Genomic DNA, 21,731 nt, shown 5'->3' on the forward strand with positions numbered 1-21,731 from the left:
ACGAGGCAACGTGTGAATTGCTGCAAGCGCATTTTCCACGCGACGATTTGCGCCTTTTCTTATTGCAGTTGCTCGCGCATTTGAAATTTATTTATAAATTAACTATATATAATTTTTAGGAAATTTACCTTAATCAATATTTAGAATCCGTTGTTTTATTTAGAAACATAAAATTAAAAAATATATATTAAAAAAATATATACATATAAATATATATATAGAATTCTAAATTATAATAAGTCAATTCTTAATAAAGCAACGGATCCTAAATATTGACTAAATTAAATTTCCTAAAAATTTAATATGATATATAATTCCAATTTCCACGCATTTTCCTACATGAATTCTACAATAAAAATTACTGTACAATTTTATAATTGAGGAATATATCGGTATTCTCTGCCTTTAGAGGAGATTCACCGAAATTATAACTTTTTAAATTATACTTTATGAGTTTCTTTATTATTATCGCACATGCACGCGACATTTAACGGTAAAACTAAAAAACAAATAAGCAATGGGAAATATCTCATAATAATAATAGTAATAATAATAAATTGATGAAATACAATTTAAGAGACTGGTATAATTTTGGCAACTCTTTTCCACTATTATATTTTAGCTTCATGTGTGCTATTTAAATTTCGGGGACTGAAGTTTACCATTATAAAATATCACTGGACTGAGAGAAAGAACACTTGAAAATTTATTCATGGGATGCAAGTTTATTTCACAAAAATAAATTTTATGTATTACAAGTAAATTTTCAAGTATTCTTTTCTCTGCGTATGTTAAAATTAAAAAAGGATTTTCACGTAATACTCTCTTTCTTTCTCTCTCTCTCTCTCTTTTCAATAGTCGGAGCGTTTTGAAGTATTCCAAGGTGTCCATCGAACGCTTTTCGTTCGTCCGACCGTCTCCCGTTTGTCGACGGAGTCGATGACTCCGGCGCGACCGGATACCGATCGCGATTTGATCGCGATCCGAGCGCGCGTGTTCAGTCGGCTACAAATATTCAGCGACGTCAATTTTAATCACGTCATTAATGAACTTAATGCGAGCGCGTCGCGGCGCAGAAGGGCCGCAGGATGGAACCGGTGGCTACCGTGGACGACCGAGGAGTCTCCTCCCCTGGGAGAGACGCACCAGCCTCTTGGTCGGATCATTTTTTGCTCTCGTCCACGGCGAACACGTAGCGTTCGGTATGCGCGCAATGTTACACATCGGAATCCCTCAACGACGGCAATTCAGCCCCCTCGTCTGCGTCGTCGCCGCGAACAGGCCGGTCGTAAATCGCACGGAGGGTTACCGTCCGCGACGCGTGTATTAATCCGAGATCGGATTTCAAGAAACTCGGTACCATAGCAGAATGAAGGATCACGATCATTAAACTGACAATAAAGGAAATAAATAAAAGAAGTTGCCAATAAAGGAAATGATCATTGACTCTTTCCCTGTCTAGTTAGGAGATTTTTAGCGCAGCTTTCCTTCGTCTTAAAGGGATATTGAAATCTTTATAGAATATTGATAGAATATTGACTTCTTTCTGCAAAGTTGTATTGGCTACGAGAATAAATTGAAGAATTGCTCGATAATAATGTTCAATTATTATTTATTATATTCAATTTATTATTTTTATGTTTATTTCACGTTTAATATTTATTTATTTATTTAATCAAATACACGGATAGACACTCGTTGGTAGACAAATAATAAAAATTTTAAAAATTAAACAAAAACAGAAGACAGGTAAAGCAAAAAAAGAAAGTAAAAAATAATAATAATAAAAAAATTTCTATGAATAAAAAAAGATAACAGGATACGAGTCAATGTATAAATAAACTGCATTATGACACAAAAAATTTATATTTAAATATTTATGTAAAATTTTTAGGCCAGAAATAATTTTTTTCATAAACATAAGAATAAATCGTGATTAATATATTGATACATTGAAAGAAAAAAACTACCTAAAAAATAAAAAAAAACATTTATTCGGTAGGTATTAACCTTTAGGCTGCCGACATTTTTTCATTAAAAAAGTGGTTTTCTTTTCTCAAAAATTTTTCTATATAAGTAACATACACATGGCATAGAATTTTGAGATGTGTGCAGAGCCACAAAAGTGGCTTTCCCGGCAGTCTAAAGGTTAATAGTATATTTATTTAAATTTACATTTTTTTGTTTACATAGAATAAACAATTACTTTTATAAAAAACTAAGAGATTTTAAAAAGACATATATTTTCTTATTTAAAGAATATTTTATATTATATATAATGAAAGTAAAGACTTAAATTCTTTTATTTATATTAAGTAGGATATAGAATTACTAATACAAATTCTTTTATTTAATTAAAGCAAATAATTGCTTTTATAGAAAACTAGGCTTTTAAAGAAATGTATATTTTCTTATTTGAGAAATATTTTATATAAATAAGTATGTTATATATTTTAGTAGCTACCGAACAAATATTTCGCATTCCTTCGATATTTTTCTTTCAGTGTATAAGAGATATATTATGTAATATATTATGTATAATGCACGCTATGTGTCTCATGCAAATGTATATTAAAAGAAAGGTTCAAGAAGGCCGCGTTATGGTAAACATGCGTTTTCATGGGAATAATCGCGCGGCTTCAGACGGTGAAGGAAAATTCGAACCACGTTCGAAGCTGTCGCGTCATATTGATGGACAAGGTTTCTCTTTTACACTCTCGTTTACATAAAAAAAATGCTGCCGCGCGATTATATGCTGCTAACCAACAGAATAAGCTAGACAGTGTGACGAGGAGAAGCAGCGGTGTTCCTAATCGCACAGATTAGCCGCTGATTAATTACTCGTCGACCTTAGTGTCGCGCCAGCGACGGGATCGTTACGATCGTTCGCTCGTTACGAAAGCGCGAGAACTCGATCAAGGGAGGTACGTATAAGTGTCGTACGCAGTCATCAAGAAACGACGATTTACGTGACGCGTTATGGAAGGTCCCTATCAATTATGCTAAACAGCCTTGTCACGTATGACGAATCCAGCGTCCTTGGAACGCATCTCTGTCACGTTGATGAGCGACAGAAGGGTCGCGGACGCGTCAGATAAAATTTAATCACAGATGCATACACTGAGGGAAAATATCTAAAAAAATGGAAGTATCTCTCTCTATATTCGATATGAGTATTAATAATATATCACATAATAATATAAACAAACAATAAAAACGGCGGAAATATGTTGGACTATCCCGACACATGCGTCCACAAAAATTATTTAATTCCAATCCAATTATTTGAATATTCTTTATCTGTATTTAATCTTTATTCTTAATTTTAATAAGAAATGTATTTTTTAATCCTTTCCAATTGCAGATAGTATATGTATATAATAAGCAAATATTGAATAATCTAATAAAGAGGAATGAGAAAATCAGTGCAACAAATCGAATAAATAACATGGATAAAAAAGTGGATAAAGAGCAAAACAAATTCTCCTTATTTATAACTTTTTTGTTATATATATATATATATATATATATATATATTTATTTATATTTATATACATTTCTTTTTTATAGATATAGGAAATTTTTCCACAAAAAATTTAAGAAAAGTAGAAAATTGTAAGGACAAAGATGACAGTTGTCAAAAAATGCTCGATTCGAATTTTGCACAATAACAATTCTGCATTTGCAAAACAAAATATTATAAGATAGGTATTCATAATTGTATTCATAATTATAAGTGAAATCTTTGTAATATACCATAATTAATTACAGAATCATATTCTGGACTGCTGTTTATCTATTTGTATCAATATTTCTTACATGAAATAACTAAGATTTATTTAATGCGTTGTATGGAATAAGTAAAATTGACGGACAATCAGAGATTCAGAAAGTGATTATTTAACAAACGACAATAAACTACGAATACCGACCTACATTTTGACTCGAGTATCTTTTTATTCTCGCAGAGTTTGTCCTGCATTTTAAATGATTTGACATACCGTGACATGTTGTATCGCTGCCTGCGTCTGCGTTCTCCATCCTGGCTTCCCGCTTCAGCATCCTGGCAGCCAGCTGCTCCATCGTGGCACATAAGATACTGCACTCGCGCGAATCGATCGGAAAAACGTATGTTAAATAACGCGATGCCGACGAGAGCACGATTAATTATTTTACGAGTCCACGAGAATAACAACCAGCTCGTCGATATACGCGCGCTCCGCGTCGTTCGTCGGCTCGACACGTAATGACTCGATCGCGGAAAAACGCGCGGCGTATGGGACTACCGAAACAATGCGTAAAAATGACTACGTCATAGTCCCTTATCGCGAGTCAGTTAACGGTGTGTACATGACAACAATCACCTTCAAACATACCGAGCTTTAAGGTGACTATCAAACTTATCAGAATTGTACCATTGAAAATTTCATCCGTAACATTCGACGATATATTGTCGTAAGTTAGTATGCGATCATTAATTAATTAACGCGGAATTTCCGATTAACTCGTATTTTCATCTGGAACCGTTGAGTGTTTGGCCACGATGACGAGCAGGAATTGACTTCAGGACGAAATGCAGAACGCAGGATATAGTAGCAGTTCGTAACGAAAATTACAACTACTTCTTTTTATTTACTTTTTGAAAAATTCCTAATTCTATAGAAATTTCTAACATTAATAGAACTAAATAAATTATAGAAAAAGAAAGTTTATTATTTTATTTATTCCATTAGCTTTTATTAGATTTTGTTTACTACACGGAGAAAAATAATTTTGCTCTTTTAGCAAAATCGTCGTTGCTACTGCATATTCGTAGTGACATCAAAAAAATTTAGTTGACGTAACTAATTTTACAAATTATTCATTATCAGAGCAGAAGTAATTTCGTTGCCAGGATAGAAAAAATTTGTTGAGTGTACTTGTCCTAAGAATCACGTTAATTTGCTATTGATGCAAAATAATGTATCCTTAGCAAATTTATTTGCTGTCGGAACAAAACTGCAACTGTTTATATAAATCCATCTTGGTTCTTATAGCAAAATAATTTGTAGATTCAGCAAATTATATCCAGCAAATAGTGATTAATAGTGATTAATCCTGGCAATGAAACTACTTCTGCTCTGATAACGAATAATTTGTAAAATTAGTTACGTCAACTAAATTTTTTTGATGTCACTACGAATATGCAGTAGCAACGACGATTTTGCTAAAAGAGCAAAATTATTTTTCTCCGTGTAGTAAACAAAATCTAATAAAAGCTAATGGAATAAATAAAATAATAAACTTTCTTAGCAAATCTTTTTGCTGTCCATATAATAACGAAAAGATTTTGCTAGACCAGCAGAAAATCTGTTGGGCCAGCAAATTATTATTCTCCGTGTAGTTGCACATTTACAATTGAGTGAGTTATATTGTGTGCTTATTGAAATTAAAAATAAAATAGAAATAAACTAAAATAAAGAATAAAATAAAAAGTAAAGTAGAGAAAAAGTATAATTAAAAATAAAATTTAGATATAGTTAAAATATCGAGAAGTTCAACGATTGAATTTCGCGACTCATATCGAATCTTCGACTCAAGACACCTCTGAGTAGAATCGACACGGCCGCTCATCGCCGACGTATTGATATTACACGCTCATTGAATTACTTGTGTTTGAGTTCGCTTAATAAACGAGATCGCCTCTTCGATGTGTAAGCGTACCTAATAGGATCGCTGTTCAGCGTTGAGTGGAGAAGCATCTTTATCGGCAAGCTGGATCGCGTTCTACCTGGTCGGTGCGGCTGGAGATTGCGGGCTCGCGGAGACTCGCGCTGATTTTCGCCAGGCGTTGCACGCAATTAGAAGCGCCTCGACGGCGGTGGGCGATAATGAGTCTCCGCGATAATTCCCTCGGGTCGGATCGGAATTGCTGATTTTAGGTTAGAGAGGCATTCTCCTCACGTCCTCTTCTACGGAGTATCCGGGCGAGGAAGAAGAAGGATGAGGTGGAAGAGAAGGAAGAGGCGGGTCAGATCTCGCTGACGTGAGATTATCGGCTACGCTTCGCCGGCTGGAATGTGCCCGCTCGGATAGAACATGGAATATGCCCTTTTTCGCGCTATACTCGCGATTAGCCCTTGGTGTCTGAAAAGAAATGAAAACTCTACGACTCTGGTCTCTTAAGATGAGTCGATAGAAGGAGTATTTTGCCGATAATCACTGAACCTTCGCTGATTCTCGGTTGAAGCACTCTCACTCTGCTACTCCGTCTTATGTCTCACTGGTTTGGGCCAATGAAAATAAGATTTTTGCAAAGTTTGTGCACTGAGAAAAAGATATGGTTAGAGTAACTATGATCTCTATATTTTATAATTATTTATGTCTTCAAGTACCTTTATTCTTATTTGCGATCGATCGAGGAACTGTCGATCACAACGCGTTTTGCCGGGACCGTTCCGCAAGAACGCGAAGATTACATGGATTGATAGGATAAACACGGAAAAGGAAAGAAAAAAAGAAACACGGAAAGGATATTTATCGAATCGAAACCGTTAATTTGATGGCGAGAAAATAATGGGACTCGTTCGTTAATTTTACAGTTTTAATTATATGAAAGTAACTCCCTTAACTTGCATTTAACAGTTCTTCGGAAAATAACGAAAGGTATTCGGATTGTCGATATAAACGTGGATTGAGCAACGGTGACTGAGCTGCGGCTTCGTTCACAGCTCGCGGCGGATTTCGAAGTTCGCGCGTTGTCGCAATCCTCTGATACTCGCGTAAGGACGAGTTGAAGCGGGCATCCGCTGATTAATTAGAGTGATGCACCTTTCTTAGTTTATGAATTTTGAGCTGAGTCCTGGACGTCGAGAGTGACGATGTTCTGACCGGAAGAACGATTGAAACAACCACCGTGGCCCGTGAATCGAACATGATGGTCGACAACGTCCTTGAAGGTTGAGCGAGCATAAATCGACTTGACCCAATCTGCCCTCGCACCCAATCGCGAAAGATGCTAATGAGACCCATCGCGGAGACAGACTTCGCTGACGGATTGACAAAATGAGACTTGTTTCGCTCGCACTCGCAAAAATTTTAACGGCAACGAAACAGTATCAGCTTTGAACGACATGCGATTCTCCGAGTGGGAGAATAGGCTGCACGCATCGCGCGTTTTAGCGACACGCCTGAGATTGTCGCGAATTCAAGGCATCGTTGAACGCGCGCTCTTAATTCAATCGACTTCATTCGATCCTTAACAATTCTAAACATGTAAATATTATAGTAGAGTGAGCCTAGAATTATGATCAGTATATAATTAATATTAAGTCGTTAAATAATAGAATTTTGAGTTATTGATCAAAGACGATTCGTGAATAATTACGCGCCATATGGTAGATGAGCTGTGATGGCAACGTTTACCGCTATATTTCTGTATATTAAGTCAAATTGAATAAGAAAGTCCTTTATCGTTTCTCACCCTATATATGCTTTCGATCTGATTTAAATCAATATTTACTTATAATAATTATACAAACAGTTTATGTTCAGTAATAGCTATGTTCAGTTCTATCGTTCGCGACGTTTGAAATGTAAACACTTCGAACGTTCGTTACGAAGGAATAAATCGTCAGAGCAACAACGCGTAATCAAACTTATCGATACGCGAATTGCTGAATTCATTTCGACGCAAATAGTCGATTGGTTGAGAAACCGTGTAAGATCGGCACAGACACGTACTTGACGAATTTTACTCTTCGACAACACAATAGAGAGAAATATCTAACATAATACGATTGTAAGTGAAGCAACCGAAAGTGAGTAAGACTAGCAACGATTTAATGGATACGATCATATTTTAAACCGCGTAAATAATATTTCCCATTTGTTACTTCATTACGTTCTTTGCAGGATCGGAAGAACAAAAATTATTCAAAGCGAAAAATTATCTAATTTATTGACCGACTAAGAAAAAACTAACTGGAATTAGCGAAACGATCGTGAATATTTTCCTCCAGTATAAAATTGTGCGAAAAGGGAACATTTTCAAATGGTTTCAAGTCCAAAAATGTTTACTTCTCACTAGGTAGCACTCTAAAGACGTTTCACGATCGACTTCCAGTGTTCCAACTTCCGAAATCGACCATTTTCCCAGCAATTTTACGATTTTATAACTTCTTTGACTTTTATTGGAAATTTTCCGATATTTTTGGAAATTCAAAATGCATACGTTCATGATTATTTACGTGGATATATGGCAATGGATACAAAAAATGATGAACGCTATATTCAGACTACTCGGCCTAAACCAGACACTGCAAGAACGAAGAAGAAATCAGATGCACCGCGAATTAGGCGAACCGTTTTGGTGCAAAGTCGGTAAAGTTGCACGCCTTTGTACGAATCCGATTATGTCAGTGACGGAGACGAGTATCATGAGCAGTGAATTCGAATTCCTTGGACCTAAAAATGCCACGGACAAGAGCCACATACTGAAGCATCATAAGTAAGTGCGATGTACGAAATAGCTGACGTCTTATTGACTTCGTTGGTAATTAAGGTAGTTGTGTCATGAAACGAGTTTAGTGACAATATGATCAAACTTGCACATATGCATTGAAATATTATATAATTGCTTGTATAATAGCTTGTACAATTATAAAGACATTAATCATTCGAGGCCTGAGATATTTGCAATTAAAGTTGACACTTTTATATGTGTTTCTGAAGACGTTAGCGTGCTATTTCTAATTTATATCTTTAATACCTTCTGAACTACATATAAGAGATTTTGATGGTAAAATACTATGATGTTAAAGATTAATATACAAACAACCTTCGTTACACTGTCTGCAAAGAATAATGCTGAAACTAATTAACGATATTTTACTCTGTACTATTAGCTTATTATTTGTATACGATGCGGAAAGCATGTGCGTACAAACCAGCTTGAATCTCAATTTGCAAGTGATGTTAGAATACAAGAGCAAAACCGAAATATTTTTGCAACCTTTAACGACGTACGGCATAAGTTTGTATTTGGATACGATTCAGAATAATCCTCTAATCGAATGCACCACATCGTTCTCTAATAAATTTCTAGTTAAAGTAATGGGTCGCGATTGCGGTGAGCGTGTCTCTAACTGGATATCCAGGTACATATTCGATCATTTTCGTTTCACGTTATTGTCCGTAAATAATAGTCGGCCTTTAAAATGAAGAAATTTATAGGCTTTGTAACAAACGGGGTTTAAGATTGGCACTCACTGTCCACACACCTCCAACAATGCGAAAAACATTTTGGGAAAGTGTGAGAAAAGCATACAAAGCAAAAAGAGATGAGACGTCTATCATGGTAATTAAGAAGAATTAATGATAATTAAGGAGATGTCTTAGTCTAGATAGTCGAAAAATAGGAGCTTTTCACAAATTCTTTTCAAAGGAATGTATAATGATATAAAAATTCTTTTCAAAGGAATGTATAATGATATAAAAATAAACTTTTTAGATATACTATTAATAATTATTTTAAGTATAAAAAAATTATTAAATTGAATTTGACTCTCTTTAAGAAATTTCGAAAAGATATCTGTTTTGCAACTTTTTAAACTAGAATACCTCTTCATAGAATTCATGGCATTTCGCGACATGTTATTCTGAATTCGAGAAACGTGAGATTTCAATCAAATAAAGTATTTGTGCTCTTCAGTTATCATTTTCAGATATGCCGACTTACAAAATGTGTATATACCAATCGTACATGAAGATACATAAACATACGTATCCCATTAGAGATTTCATAGAATTTACACCGAATATTATCGTATTGGCACGATGGTTGCATTTAGAAGACAAATGGGAGTGGATTAAGATCGGCAAAGCGATCATCAGGAATGTCAACCCGTGGCCGAGGTAATTACATGAGCTCGTCAATTAAATTCCACGCACTGAGTTTACACTCTACGTGCTTTATGAATCCTTACGACAAACGCTATGAAGTATCTTCTTCTAATTAGGAAATGTCTTGAATATGTACATTATTTTTTTCCTCAGGTTTAATTTGAAGATTAGCCCGAGATACTGGCCCACAGACATGAAATCGGATCTGCTGTTAATACATTGTGAACTATATCAGCCGGGCGAAGTGAAAGTAGGGGATGACATTTGGGTCCATATACCGCACAAGAATTAAATAGCTAGTGGAATTTTAATGCAATTTATTAGTTTTTCCTATATAGAGTAACGCATTATTGACCGAATAAGTGATGATGACTCTTCTCACGTGAAACGTAATTAAAAATGTGAAGTGAAATTGTGTCATGCGCGCTTGAAACAAAGAAACATCAGCCTTTACTATAAGCATGAAAATTAAAGATTTTATAATCCCATAAATGTATGTGTGTGTACATATATATGATGTATGTATACACGTATACATACATCATGCATACATGAAAAAAAAAGATTTGCTACATATACAACTAGACATAATTTGCTGTGTTAGCCACTTTTTCTTTGCTGCAGGAACCAATTTCCTTGCTATAATAACAAGAAAATCTGCCCCTGCAACAAAAAAGTAGCTAAATTAATGAATTATGTTTAGTTCAACTAAACATAACTGTAGCAAATTTATTGCATTAGCACTTTTCTTGTTATAAGAGCAGACTTTCTTGTTATCAAGCAAGGAAATAGGTTCCTGCACCAAAGAAAAAGTAGCTAACACAGCGAATTATGTATTTTACTGTCCATATGTGGCAAATTAGTTTGCTGTTGCAGCAAATTCTTTTTTCTGTGTACACATACATACATTTATACATATATGTATATTCTTTTTGATACGTTTTTAACTTTCTCACGTTGGATCATCATCTTCATTTGGTTTCATCGTATAATATATTACGCGAAAGAAACTAATAAATTAAGTTAGAATTCTCCGTTAATAAAAATAAGTAAGAAATAATATGATTTGCCGCCAGTAAAATTTTCATGTTCATAATTATGTTGTTATGAAATTCTACTAACGAGAGTTGTCTTGACTAATAATAATTATACTAATAATAATTACATTATTTATTACAATAAATTACATCAATCCTTACATTAAACACTTTACTGTAATTGCTCCTAATTGCTAATTTGCAATCAATAGTAATCTTCTGCGCACAAAAGTGATAATTTCGCGCATCTTATTCTTGAATAGCTAAAGCATGAAATGAGTTTGTGGCTATGAACTAATGTATGGAATGAGGTGTCTTTGTAGCTGCGAGCCGATATTTCAGAGATATACCCAGCTCGCGATATAATCTATTCCTCGTGAAACATAAAATGAAAATCTGCTGTAAAACATCGAGAAGGAGATAAACGGCAATATTCGCCGTTTCTACAGAACGCCAGTTTAATTAAACTGATAACATAAACATCTTTCTAGCCAACCGTGAAATGAAATATAGATCGTCGTAGTGTAAACATAAGAACAATCAGTGTGAACAGCCAACGATATGCTTCCCCGATATCTCGCTTAGTCGAAAGGAGCACCACGACTGAGAAACATTGAATCTCGAAAAATCCTGATCATAAGCAAACAATAAGAACAGACCAGATCTTTAGGTCTTGCTATATAGTAATGTTTATGTAACGTTTGGCATTATACACGCAGAAATTTAAAAAGGGAAAAAATTCAAAAGAACGAATAAAACTGACAATTCTTTCGGAAAGGATCATGATCGGCCAGGTAAGCTGTATTCTCCGTTGATTGTGCCGAATTAGTTTCGAGTTCTCTTCGTGTATAACGTTGTATGCTATTGTCCTCTCAACAATTATGCTGTCCCGTAACAAAACACGATTATTATTGTGTGTATTTCAATGCATGTCTACGCTGAAATTAAAATTTTTTTAATCCTCTGTGTGAGTAAATGAAATCGGGACAAATTTTTTTCTCAATATTTAAGGTCTCTACTTTCTATTTAAAATGTGTTGTAGTCTCCAATGTTTGTAACTTTTTTTCCGTAAAATACGGAGGAAAGCATAGAATCATTGACTGTTTAACTGTTCCTAAGATGATCCACGAAACACACGATGGGTTAATCATATTCCTATCAATTGTTCCTTTCTAAACAAATGTCAAACACAAGTCTAATGTATACAAAGTGTACTCGGCTTTTTGTATTTTAATAAATACCACAATAAATAAAATACAGCGATCTTCGCGAGACAAAACAATGGCGAGAATCGTTCATCATTCGGAATTTGTTGAAGAATACATGGAGAAAAATAATTTTGCTCTTTTAGTAAAATCGTCGTTGTTACTGCATATTCGTAGTGACATCAAAAAAATTTAGTTGACATAATTTTATAAATTATTCGTTATCAGAGCAGAAGTAGTTTCATTGCCAGGATAGAAAAAAAAATTTGTTGAATGTATTTGTCCTAAGAATCAGAGCAGAAGTAGTTTCATAGCCAGGATAGAAAAAATTTGTTGAATATATTTGTCCTAAGAATCACGTTAATTTGCTATTGATGCAAAATACTGTAACTTTAGCAAATTTATTTGCTATCGGAGCATAACTGCAATTGCTTATATAAATCTATCATCGTTCTTATAGCAAAATAATTTGTAGATTTAGCAAATTATATCCAGCAAATAGTACTCTTAGCAAATATTTTTACTGTCCATATAATAACGAAAAGATTTTGCTAAACCAGCAGAAAATTTGCTGGGCCAGCAGATTATTTTTCTCTGTGTATAATATATTGTAATAACACAGAAAGGAGAGAAAATATTTATTGATAAATACGTTGAAATTTTTTCAGGTTTGGATAGCATTTGTCTGCATCACAACTGTTTGTGTCGTAGTAAAACAAGTACATGATAAAGATTTCAGCAAAAAGAAGTTTCATCTAATATGGCCTATTTCGAAAGAAACTTTGAAAAAATTGTACAAGAAAAAAAAATGGAGAAAGGTCGGCACAGTCGACACGATTTTCGTTTATCCACTGTTGTCAATTGAAAATAGAATAATGGTTCAGAAATTAAATTATAACGAGCATCTTTCGGTTATCGACAACTTTATATACAGAGATAAGTAAGCGCGATATTCAAACATTTATTTCTCAAGAGAGCTGCGAAATTCATTTAAATCAACAATAATCACTATGATATAATATCTTTGATATTATATATATATAATATCTTTGCGTATTTGATTATTCACAGAACACATCACATTTATTGTATAAATCAAGATGATTTTACGAAATATGATAAAAAAATGCATAGACAATTCTATATTTAATAGAGATGAAGGAGAAAGAAATTTGTGATATTTGTGATATTTGTGATATTTGTGATACAATGTGACCATTACTTATTTGGTTATCGTTAAGATTGTTTCAAAATATTATTTCTTTGGAGTTTTATAATTTTATTTTCCTTACCCGATTAAGCGATTTTTAAGATAAATCTGATTAAAAAGCAACGTATCAACACACTGTTTCACATCAAATCATTTGTCTTATTTAGAATAATTTTCCAAAGATTATTTTTAAAAGTTTTAGTTTTTTTTTATCGATATTTTAAAGCAAAATTTATAGCAAAATTTCATATATAGCGTATTCAACTGGATCTGAATTAATTGACCCTGGATTATTAAACCCAAGTTCATTGGTCGAACATTTTCGTATAAATGATTAATAGAGTTTTGTAGCGTCATTAAATGACCCCACTTCTATCAAAATTAGAAAAAATTTGCCTCTTTCTCTAAATTTCTTTCTCTGTGTATAGAATCAGATGATATAAACCACTATAAAAATAACTTACTAAAACAGACTCAAATCACGAATGATGACCATGTTATTCCGTATTATATACAGAAAAAAGTTTTGCTACATATGGACAATATAAACATAATTTGCTGTGTTAGTCACTTTTTCTTTGATGCAGGAGCCAATTTCTTTGCTAGGATAACAAGAAAATCTGCTTCTGCAACAACAAAAATAGTTAAAGCAGTGAATTATGTTTAGTTGTCCATCTGTAGCAAATTTGCTGCGTTAATCACTTTTCTTACTGTAGGAGAAAATTTTCTTGTTATCATAGCAAGGAAATAGGTTCCTGCAGCAAAGAAAAAGTAGCTAATACAACGAATTAACTGTCTATATATAGCAAATTAGTTTGCTCTTTCAGCAAATCCTTTTTTCCGTGTATTGTTAGTTACAAGATAAACAGCTTACGCAGACCGAGTATTTTTTGTATCATACTTCATAATTTCTGTTGTATAAACTTGAAAATAATATATGGAATTTTTATCTTTGCGCTATATTAGCATGTTCGTGGTGTACAATACGAACACGAAAGACGTACAAACCGATAAGCAACTGAGACTTGTTAATATAAAAATTAAGAATCAATTCATAGTGCAATTATCAGCACCAAATATGTCTCTATTAGACATAGATTTAAGGGAGATAACGAAGAAAATCAATATCATCGAATGTATGAATCCCGCCGAGGAATTTCTGCCTAAGATCAAATTTACTGATTGCGGCGATGAAGCCGCCGCATGGTTATCAATGTATACGAACAATCATTTCTATGACGTTCTGCGTCTACATTTTACTTACAATTTACCTACAAAGAATTGAATACTAATAGAATAATTTACAGGTATCTGAACAAAACCGATATAGGTTTAGGATGCATTATACAGTCGCCACTTTTGCGAAAAATATTTTGGCCTTACATGAAAGAGTTGTGTGATTCCTACATTTGTAACATCAACGATAAAAATATCGAGGTAACTAACACATTATGAGTTACAAGGGTCCATTAGCATTGACAGTTAAGCGGAAATAACGTAATATATACCGGCAAAGATGTTTCATGTTCAATGTACGATGTATCTTATGACTATCTTATTGTTTTTCCGCAAAGTCCTGATTTTAAATTTCTGCTATACGCAACTTAAAGCGCTTATCTTTCTTAGATGCCCCAGAATATCCTACCAGAGTGCAGGTTGCTGATATTGTCATCGCTCCAGCGATTTAATGAAATTACGAGCCATGATACTTCCAACGTCCAGTTTAATCCGAACATTGTTATTGATCTAACAAAACCGTTGGAGGAGGTTGAATGGGATTGGATCCGGATCGGCGAAGTAACTCTTAAGAACGTTAAACCGTGGACGAAGTAAATACACTTGCGTTTATACTGGCTATATTCCACGCGTTTCTTTATTCCACGCGTTTCTTTTTTCGGATTAACATAGACCTAGAATGTTTTTGAAAGTTCATGCGATCCTGTCATTAAAGATCGTGACGAGAAAGTCTAATTGAAAGTCTACAGTGCTCACGCGCATTATTTTTCTCGTTTTAGACTCGAAACGAATGTTCCTCCGGAACACATTCCTGCGGAGATGAAAGCTAAACTACAGTTGTTATATTGCCACGTATTATTTCCGGGTGAAATGAAGCAAGACGATGATGTATATATATACACATGCCCAAAAAGGGATATTTTCAAACACATCTCAAAATTCTTTAATCCGATTTCTTTTGACCGATTAAGCCGGTTGAAGATGATACTGAGAATTGCCAAAAAGAGCGAGTAAGTTGTACCTCAATGAATACCGATATTTTGTGATATTTTTCGTTCTATTTATTAATTATTGCAACTTATATACATTTTTTACTTATTTTATATAAAGAAAACTTATTTTATTTAAGAAAAATTAATATGTTATGTATTACAATGTTTTTCAATAAATTCCTATTCGAATTATTTTTCTGATTTTATTTTCTCCCTGCGCAATGCCGATTATCGCAATAAATCTCCCATATATAAAAGAAGCATTTCATTAATTTCCTGCAAAATCGTTCCTGAGAAACAGTTTCAGAAAAATATGAAAAATCGAGATCGTCATAAGTAATTTCCAAACGTTTCATTCCCGCAACTAGCGCAACTATTTTACTGTAACAAGGCTAATAATACTTGTATATCCGACTTTTAACACTTCAATGTCTGAGAGCTTATTAGTAGGCTTTCCATCATGAGTGTCAGTAAGGGTGTCACAGTGATGTTAATATTCTACATAAAATATCTAATTTGTTTTATACCAAGATATATTGTTAATAGACATACATAATAAAACATTTATACTTCTATTAATTTACTCTTTTTACAATTTTCTTTCTTTCTCTCTCTCTACAACTTTTATTTAATTTTTACTCTTGTCATGGTCCTGTGATCTCTTAAGCTCAAGAAAATAAATTAGTACTGATGCCAAAATTTTGTTTATAAATTAAGATATTACAATGCGTTAAGATAAATATTTGCTGCGAAACTCATCAAGATATACTTAAATTAATAAAAGTACTGCTTGATTTAAAAGTGAAGAACAAGCATTATTATGTTTACTTGATTGTAACATTTTTTTTCTATGTATAGGTAAACATTGACGATTTATCGTTTGCGTTTCTCGCACGATATAAATTTCGACCGTTAACCGTCTTAAAGATATACAAATCATCACAATACCGACGAGCGAGCGAAGTGGAGCAAGAACAGTTTGAAATCGTCGCGAGGTCTTGGCTAGTCGAACACGAGATTAAGAAGCATCTATGCACATAATTCATTACACTGACGTTAAGGAACGAATAATTATCTGTTATTATCGCACAATGGGTATTTTACGATATCGTCAAAAAGATAACGACAAAATACGAATAAAAGATGAATGGAGTTTCGGCAACGGAAATGCATTACATCAAACAACCATGTAAGTAGCAGTCCCGACATATATTCGCTCGTTTGAACGCGTTCCGCAAGACATAATGACGCTGAACATTTTGTGATCCACGAATCATTGCGAAATAAACGGTAGCTTGCCGTGACGTTTCAGAGAGAATGCGGTTTTCAATAAGAACGCTGGCAATTTCAAACAGCAGCAATCGCTAATTATTCGCATACGTTCAATTATTTTGTCATTCTTTTCCACAAAGAAATGGAAGTTATCTTGCGAATTTAAGAAACTAATGCAGAATCTCACCATATTGAAGAAATACCATAAGCGACACATTAATAATCCTTCCTTAAAGTGGCGCAAAGTTGGAGTAGTGAAGCACTTATTCGTGTATCCACTGGTAAATGTGGCCACTGCGCAGAATGTTATGTCGTGTTATATTCATCGCAACGAAATAGTTGGATGTAACAATGGAGTACCAATACGAAATCAGTTAGTACCATGTATTTGATAATTCACCATCTTAACCTCTTACGACAGCAGTTAATTGGACTCGTGAGACGCATTCGTCTGTCGAAATTCATGCTCGAAAAGAACGGAAGTATACATTGTACTCTCCAATAATCTTAGAGTGAAATCACTCGAAAGGTAGTGCGACCACTCGAATTCGAGTAAAATTTTTCATTTATATCAAGTGAGTTCTTTTCTCTGAATCGTTGAGTGAATATTCTCACTCAAAATTGAATCTGATGATTGAAGGGTGACTCTATCGTCACATATTCGTTCTGATCGATTGAAAATATTCGCTCATATAAAGTCAGAATTCACTTCAAGCTTGAGTGAAACATTTATTCTTGCGATTTCAAATGGCAATATTTTCACTATTATTCTTAGTGGAAATACTGTCATTTTTCACTTGTTTTGAGTGAGATATCAAGATATTTGGAGAGCACAATTAGGTTTATACATATCTTACATTGTGCCTTGAAATAGTTCTTGTCTTGCACATTCCGACGGACCATTTTCTATTAATAAACTGCTTATTATATTAAGCTATTGCAGCTTTCCATTAACAAATAAAGCTATGATCAATAAATAAGAAATACGCAATAATAGCTACAAGTTTGGCTTCATTGAAGGAGCTTTTGCAAATTATTTTATATTTTACGTGACTATACTGCCGGGCTTGAGATCGTCTGCATATTAGTTCACATTTTCTGCTGTCCTGAACTTAATTTTTCGAGTTTTTCAATTTAGTAAACGAGGAAGTACGTCTAAAAAAGCACGTTATCCAAAAATACAAAAAATTCAAAATCTTTTCATTTTAATTTCAAAGCTACATTTTTGATCCTCTTAATTTAATATTCTTGATTAAAATGTTAAAACTTATTAGAATTTAAAATTTATTTTGAATAAATTTGATGTTTATGATGAATTTATGATGAATTTATATATATATATATATATATATATATATATATATATATATATATATGAGTCATATGTAATTTTTCTTTCTATCTTTAGAAATAAGGTCAAATAGAGTCTAACTAAATTAATGTAATATTTAGACCAATAGAAGCCATTTCTGATTGAAACAATATTTTTCGCAAAATCAATACTCAAGCAAAATATTATATTAATTTTCTTTCTATGCCCACACACAAACGATCTATATCTGTTTCATACAATTACATAAAAATATTTAGTTGTAGGAGAGGTTTCTCAAGCGAATCATGATAGCTTCTTAAACTTTTAATTTGTACTATCAGTATGTTTGTAGTGTACGACGAGAAGACCAATATAATTGAAACAGACAATGAGATGCATAATTTTACAAACATGATAATCTCAATAAAAGATGAAAATACAATAATACTGAAAGATGTAAATGTGGAAAGCATGCCTCTGGTTTTAAAGAACTTCGTGGTCGATAAAAACCGTAAGACATGTATAATGTCATTCGCTCATGAATTTTTAGTCAAAGTAGAAGTCTCAGACTGCGGCCAAATGGCGGCCGAGTGGCTTAAGAGGTGTGAGCAGTTAATCATTTTCGCAACATACGCTGTGATATTTCATGTGTTATTTAACATGTGCATTAAATGCTAATTAATTGCTTTGTAGCTACACCAAAAACTGGAATTTGCGTTTGGGATACTTATTACGCGATTTAAAGCCACAAAAAACATTTATGCACCAATACCACAGCTTAAATTTGGAAAATCAGAATTGCAAAAATATGATGGTAGTATTAACTGTGTTAACAGTGTGTTAGTATAGTGTCCCGAATTGCGAGACGTTTATTCATTAACAACTGCAATCGAATGATCCCAGGTAGACTGTCATAATTATCATGACGTGACCCAATCAACGATAAAAACTCTTTATAGTCTTTCAATTATATCTATAAAACAAATGTACAATATTAAATTTTACCTTCACATCACCATATTACCTTTACATCATATAATGATGATAAATTGTTTGTTATATTGATGCAATAACGAATTTATTAAGAGTTACTCTCATATAACAAATTCTGATAATTTCTTCGTATTTCTTTCGAATTTTTTTCGTTGTTTTATGCGATAAATATAAGTATTATATGAGAGAGAGAGAGAGAGAGAGAGAGAGAGAGAGAGAGAGAGAGAGAGAGAGAGAGAGCCATACATGGGAAGAGGGGAGAGGGTAAAGGAAAGAATTATACAACATTTACGCACAACTAGTAAAGTGTTGATAAATTTGCGTTTGCTTCGTCTACCTGGAATCCAATCGGGTTTTTTCTGTTTTTCCAATTAACGTAAACTATGCAATTCGATTGAAATCAGCCTGCACGCTAATTATGTCCATTGTGCACCTCGTGTAACATCATCCCGACATTGAGATGTTATATCTTTAGTCTGATACAACTTTCGAGGCATTTATTCTCCGCAGATACCCTTCGAAAATATTCCGTGTTTGACGTTATTATCAAGCACATCGTTCAAAGAAGTAGAGAAAATATTACCATACACTTCGCTGCAAATGTTACGTCCAAACATTTTTATTTCGACTTTTGAAAAACCGTTCAATGAGATAAAGTGGCAAGAGATCAAAATTGGAAATGCGATCTGCAATAATGTCAAACCGTGGAAAAGGTAAAATAAACGTATACGCGTGTTTATCATATATATATATATATATATATATATATATATATATATATATATATATATATATCTTTAGCCGTAACGTTCAAGGGCGCAAATTACAATCACGGTATGCGTTTCATTTTTTCGGACACAGACCTAGAATATTTTGCGACAATTCCGAGATAGAAATAGTCTCTGACATCTTTATCTTTATTATTATTATCATTATTGTTATCTATGCAACGTGTGTTTTTTTCTTGGCTTAGATCGAAGTCACAAATCAACTTTACAGACATGTCCATAGATATGAAAAAGGAAAAGATGTTACTGCATTGCGAAGTACTATTCCCGTGGCCGGTGAAAGAAGGCGATAATGTGTACGTCCTCGAGGAAGAAGACAATTAGCTTTAAAGATATTTAGAGAATTTCAGATTAATTATTTTTTTTTATTTAATTTCTTTGATTACCTAGACAATTGTTCGCGTGATGCAAAAGCGATAATGTAATGCGCGTGCACTGAAAAAAAGGCTTTGTAACAGTTAACAAATGCATTTGGTTAAGCGTTTCAGTACAATATTTATAAGTGTAACTGGTATCATGTATAGTAATATTACCATATAACCATCTGGTAATGATTACAAGACAATTAGTAACACAAATTGTTCATTTATTTGAATTAATTAAATTATTTAGTAAATTTAATACCAAATAATTTGGTAATAATAACTGAATAGTTTGACTGTTAAATATTTAGTTATTTTGCATATATATCTTATAATGTAATATATGATGTTACTAAACAATAAGTTTTGTTTAACGAACGGCTTGGTGATGCGTATTACATAAATTCGTAAGTCGCCAAGCCTTAACAAGATACCAAGTTTTACTAAAATTATTTATAAATATTTACAAAGTTATTTATTTATATTCATCTACACGTTTAGTTGAAACCACTTAACCAAAGCATTTAACTAATTATTATCCAGGCTTAATGATTGCGAAACCTTTTTTCAATGTGAGTAAAGATGTGAAAAATAAGTTGAACGTGTAGAATAAGCATTTCTTGTTAATACTTTTGTTCTTTGGAGAAAAATGTTTAGTAGAAATTGCTGTGACATTCTTAGTTGCTTTTGCAATTAACCGCGCAAAATACGTGAAAAGTAAAGGGATCGATTAACATGCATTGGATGGTCAAATGCGACTAATAATGTATGAAAATGACAAAGATAGATAGAAATCCCGAATTAATTTAATTAACATTGAATACTGACAAAATACTTCAAAGTTATTGATATCAAATAATATTGTTATTGGAATTATTAATATTGTTATGCGACAATATTTTTTAACACATTCTGTCAAACTTTAAAAGAGATCTATGATCTTGTTTTTAGTCATTCTGTTGTCGTTAAGAGAATACGCTTTTAAGACGAGTATCTTGAAACACATGAAATAATAATATTAAAAGTTATTCATGTTAATAAAAAAATAAGCAATCAGAAAATAGATAATGCCGATTATCGATTTTCCCAATTTTAATAAGAAAAACTTGAAGCTTTCTATAAGAAAGTCGCATTTTACTATATTAGCTTCAACTTAGATTTTTACACATATCGCTTACTATGCATTGTCAAATTACCGTCAAGAGCATCATTCTCTTTAACAGGTACAGATTTATTGGTATAATTACAAATATATATACATATATACGTATGCTATACATACTAATTATTCAAAATTCAATAAATCATCATTAAAAATTTGACTTGCGTGTTGTTATTTAGGATTACTAATTGTTAATAAAGAAAAAATTGAAAGACAGAGAGAGAGACAGAGAGAGAGAGAGAGAGGTCAAAAATTTCAGTTGAACACTCTACCACTGTTG

The 21,731-nt window shown here is 33.1% G+C and overlaps 3 protein-coding genes across 5 annotated transcripts; all 3 read left to right on the forward strand.

Annotated features, from left to right (window-relative positions):
* Positions 1-7,572: 7,572 nt before the first annotated feature.
* Positions 7,573-11,080, forward strand: LOC116852744 (mitochondrial amidoxime-reducing component 1-like). Of its 2 annotated transcripts, none has more exons than XM_032833375.1 (6): positions 7,573-7,799; positions 7,894-8,488; positions 8,886-9,137; positions 9,214-9,337; positions 9,692-9,894; positions 10,036-11,080. In XM_032833375.1, the coding sequence occupies exons 2-6, from the start codon at positions 8,205-8,207 to the stop codon at positions 10,172-10,174; spliced, it is 1,002 nt and encodes a 333-aa protein (XP_032689266.1). In that variant the 5' UTR covers positions 7,573-7,799; positions 7,894-8,204; the 3' UTR covers positions 10,175-11,080. The 2 variants fall into 2 exon arrangements, with proteins under 2 accessions (XP_032689266.1, XP_032689267.1); XM_032833376.1 differs by having other exon boundaries at positions 7,573-7,780.
* Positions 11,081-11,486: 406 nt separating this feature from the next.
* On the forward strand, positions 11,487-15,694 carry LOC116852742 (mitochondrial amidoxime-reducing component 1-like). Its single transcript, XM_032833372.1, has 6 exons — positions 11,487-11,713; positions 12,793-13,064; positions 14,301-14,549; positions 14,642-14,771; positions 14,961-15,163; positions 15,350-15,694. Exons 1-6 carry the CDS (start codon positions 11,702-11,704, stop codon positions 15,582-15,584), a joined length of 1,101 nt encoding a protein of 366 aa, XP_032689263.1. The 5' UTR covers positions 11,487-11,701; the 3' UTR covers positions 15,585-15,694.
* Positions 15,695-16,472: 778 nt separating this feature from the next.
* LOC116852741 (mitochondrial amidoxime reducing component 2-like) lies at positions 16,473-21,611 on the forward strand. 2 transcript variants are annotated; one of them, XM_032833370.1, is made up of 6 exons: positions 16,473-16,751; positions 16,875-17,207; positions 18,488-18,748; positions 18,840-18,960; positions 19,650-19,852; positions 20,113-21,611. In XM_032833370.1, exons 1-6 carry the CDS (start codon positions 16,594-16,596, stop codon positions 20,249-20,251), a joined length of 1,215 nt encoding a protein of 404 aa, XP_032689261.1. In that variant the 5' UTR covers positions 16,473-16,593; the 3' UTR covers positions 20,252-21,611. The 2 variants fall into 2 exon arrangements, with proteins under 2 accessions (XP_032689261.1, XP_032689262.1); XM_032833371.1 differs by having other exon boundaries at positions 16,475-16,751; positions 16,857-17,207.
* The last annotated feature ends 120 nt before the right edge of the window (positions 21,612-21,731 follow it).

Source organism: Odontomachus brunneus, unplaced genomic scaffold (assembly GCF_010583005.1).
Source record: "Odontomachus brunneus isolate Ranch 3 - 2012 unplaced genomic scaffold, Obru_v1 Obru_scaffold_254, whole genome shotgun sequence".
Lineage (NCBI taxonomy): Eukaryota > Metazoa > Arthropoda > Insecta > Hymenoptera > Formicidae > Odontomachus > Odontomachus brunneus.

Coding starts and splice junctions, on each gene's coding strand:
- LOC116852744 (XM_032833375.1), top strand. CDS start 8,205: ATGCATACGTTCATGATTATTTACGTGGATATATGGCAATGGATACAA. Junction 9,338..9,691: donor GAGATGAGACGTCTATCATG/GTAATTAAGAAG, acceptor TGTGCTCTTCAG/TTATCATTTTCAGATATGCC. Junction 9,895..10,035: donor AATGTCAACCCGTGGCCGAG/GTAATTACATGA, acceptor TTTTTTCCTCAG/GTTTAATTTGAAGATTAGCC.
- LOC116852742 (XM_032833372.1), top strand. Junction 13,065..14,300: donor AACTTTATATACAGAGATAA/GTAAGCGCGATA, acceptor GCGCTATATTAG/CATGTTCGTGGTGTACAATA. Junction 14,772..14,960: donor TCAACGATAAAAATATCGAG/GTAACTAACACA, acceptor TATCTTTCTTAG/ATGCCCCAGAATATCCTACC.
- LOC116852741 (XM_032833370.1), top strand. CDS start 16,594: ATGCACATAATTCATTACACTGACGTTAAGGAACGAATAATTATCTGT. Junction 17,208..18,487: donor GGAGTACCAATACGAAATCA/GTTAGTACCATG, acceptor TTGTACTATCAG/TATGTTTGTAGTGTACGACG. Junction 19,853..20,112: donor AATGTCAAACCGTGGAAAAG/GTAAAATAAACG, acceptor TTCTTGGCTTAG/ATCGAAGTCACAAATCAACT.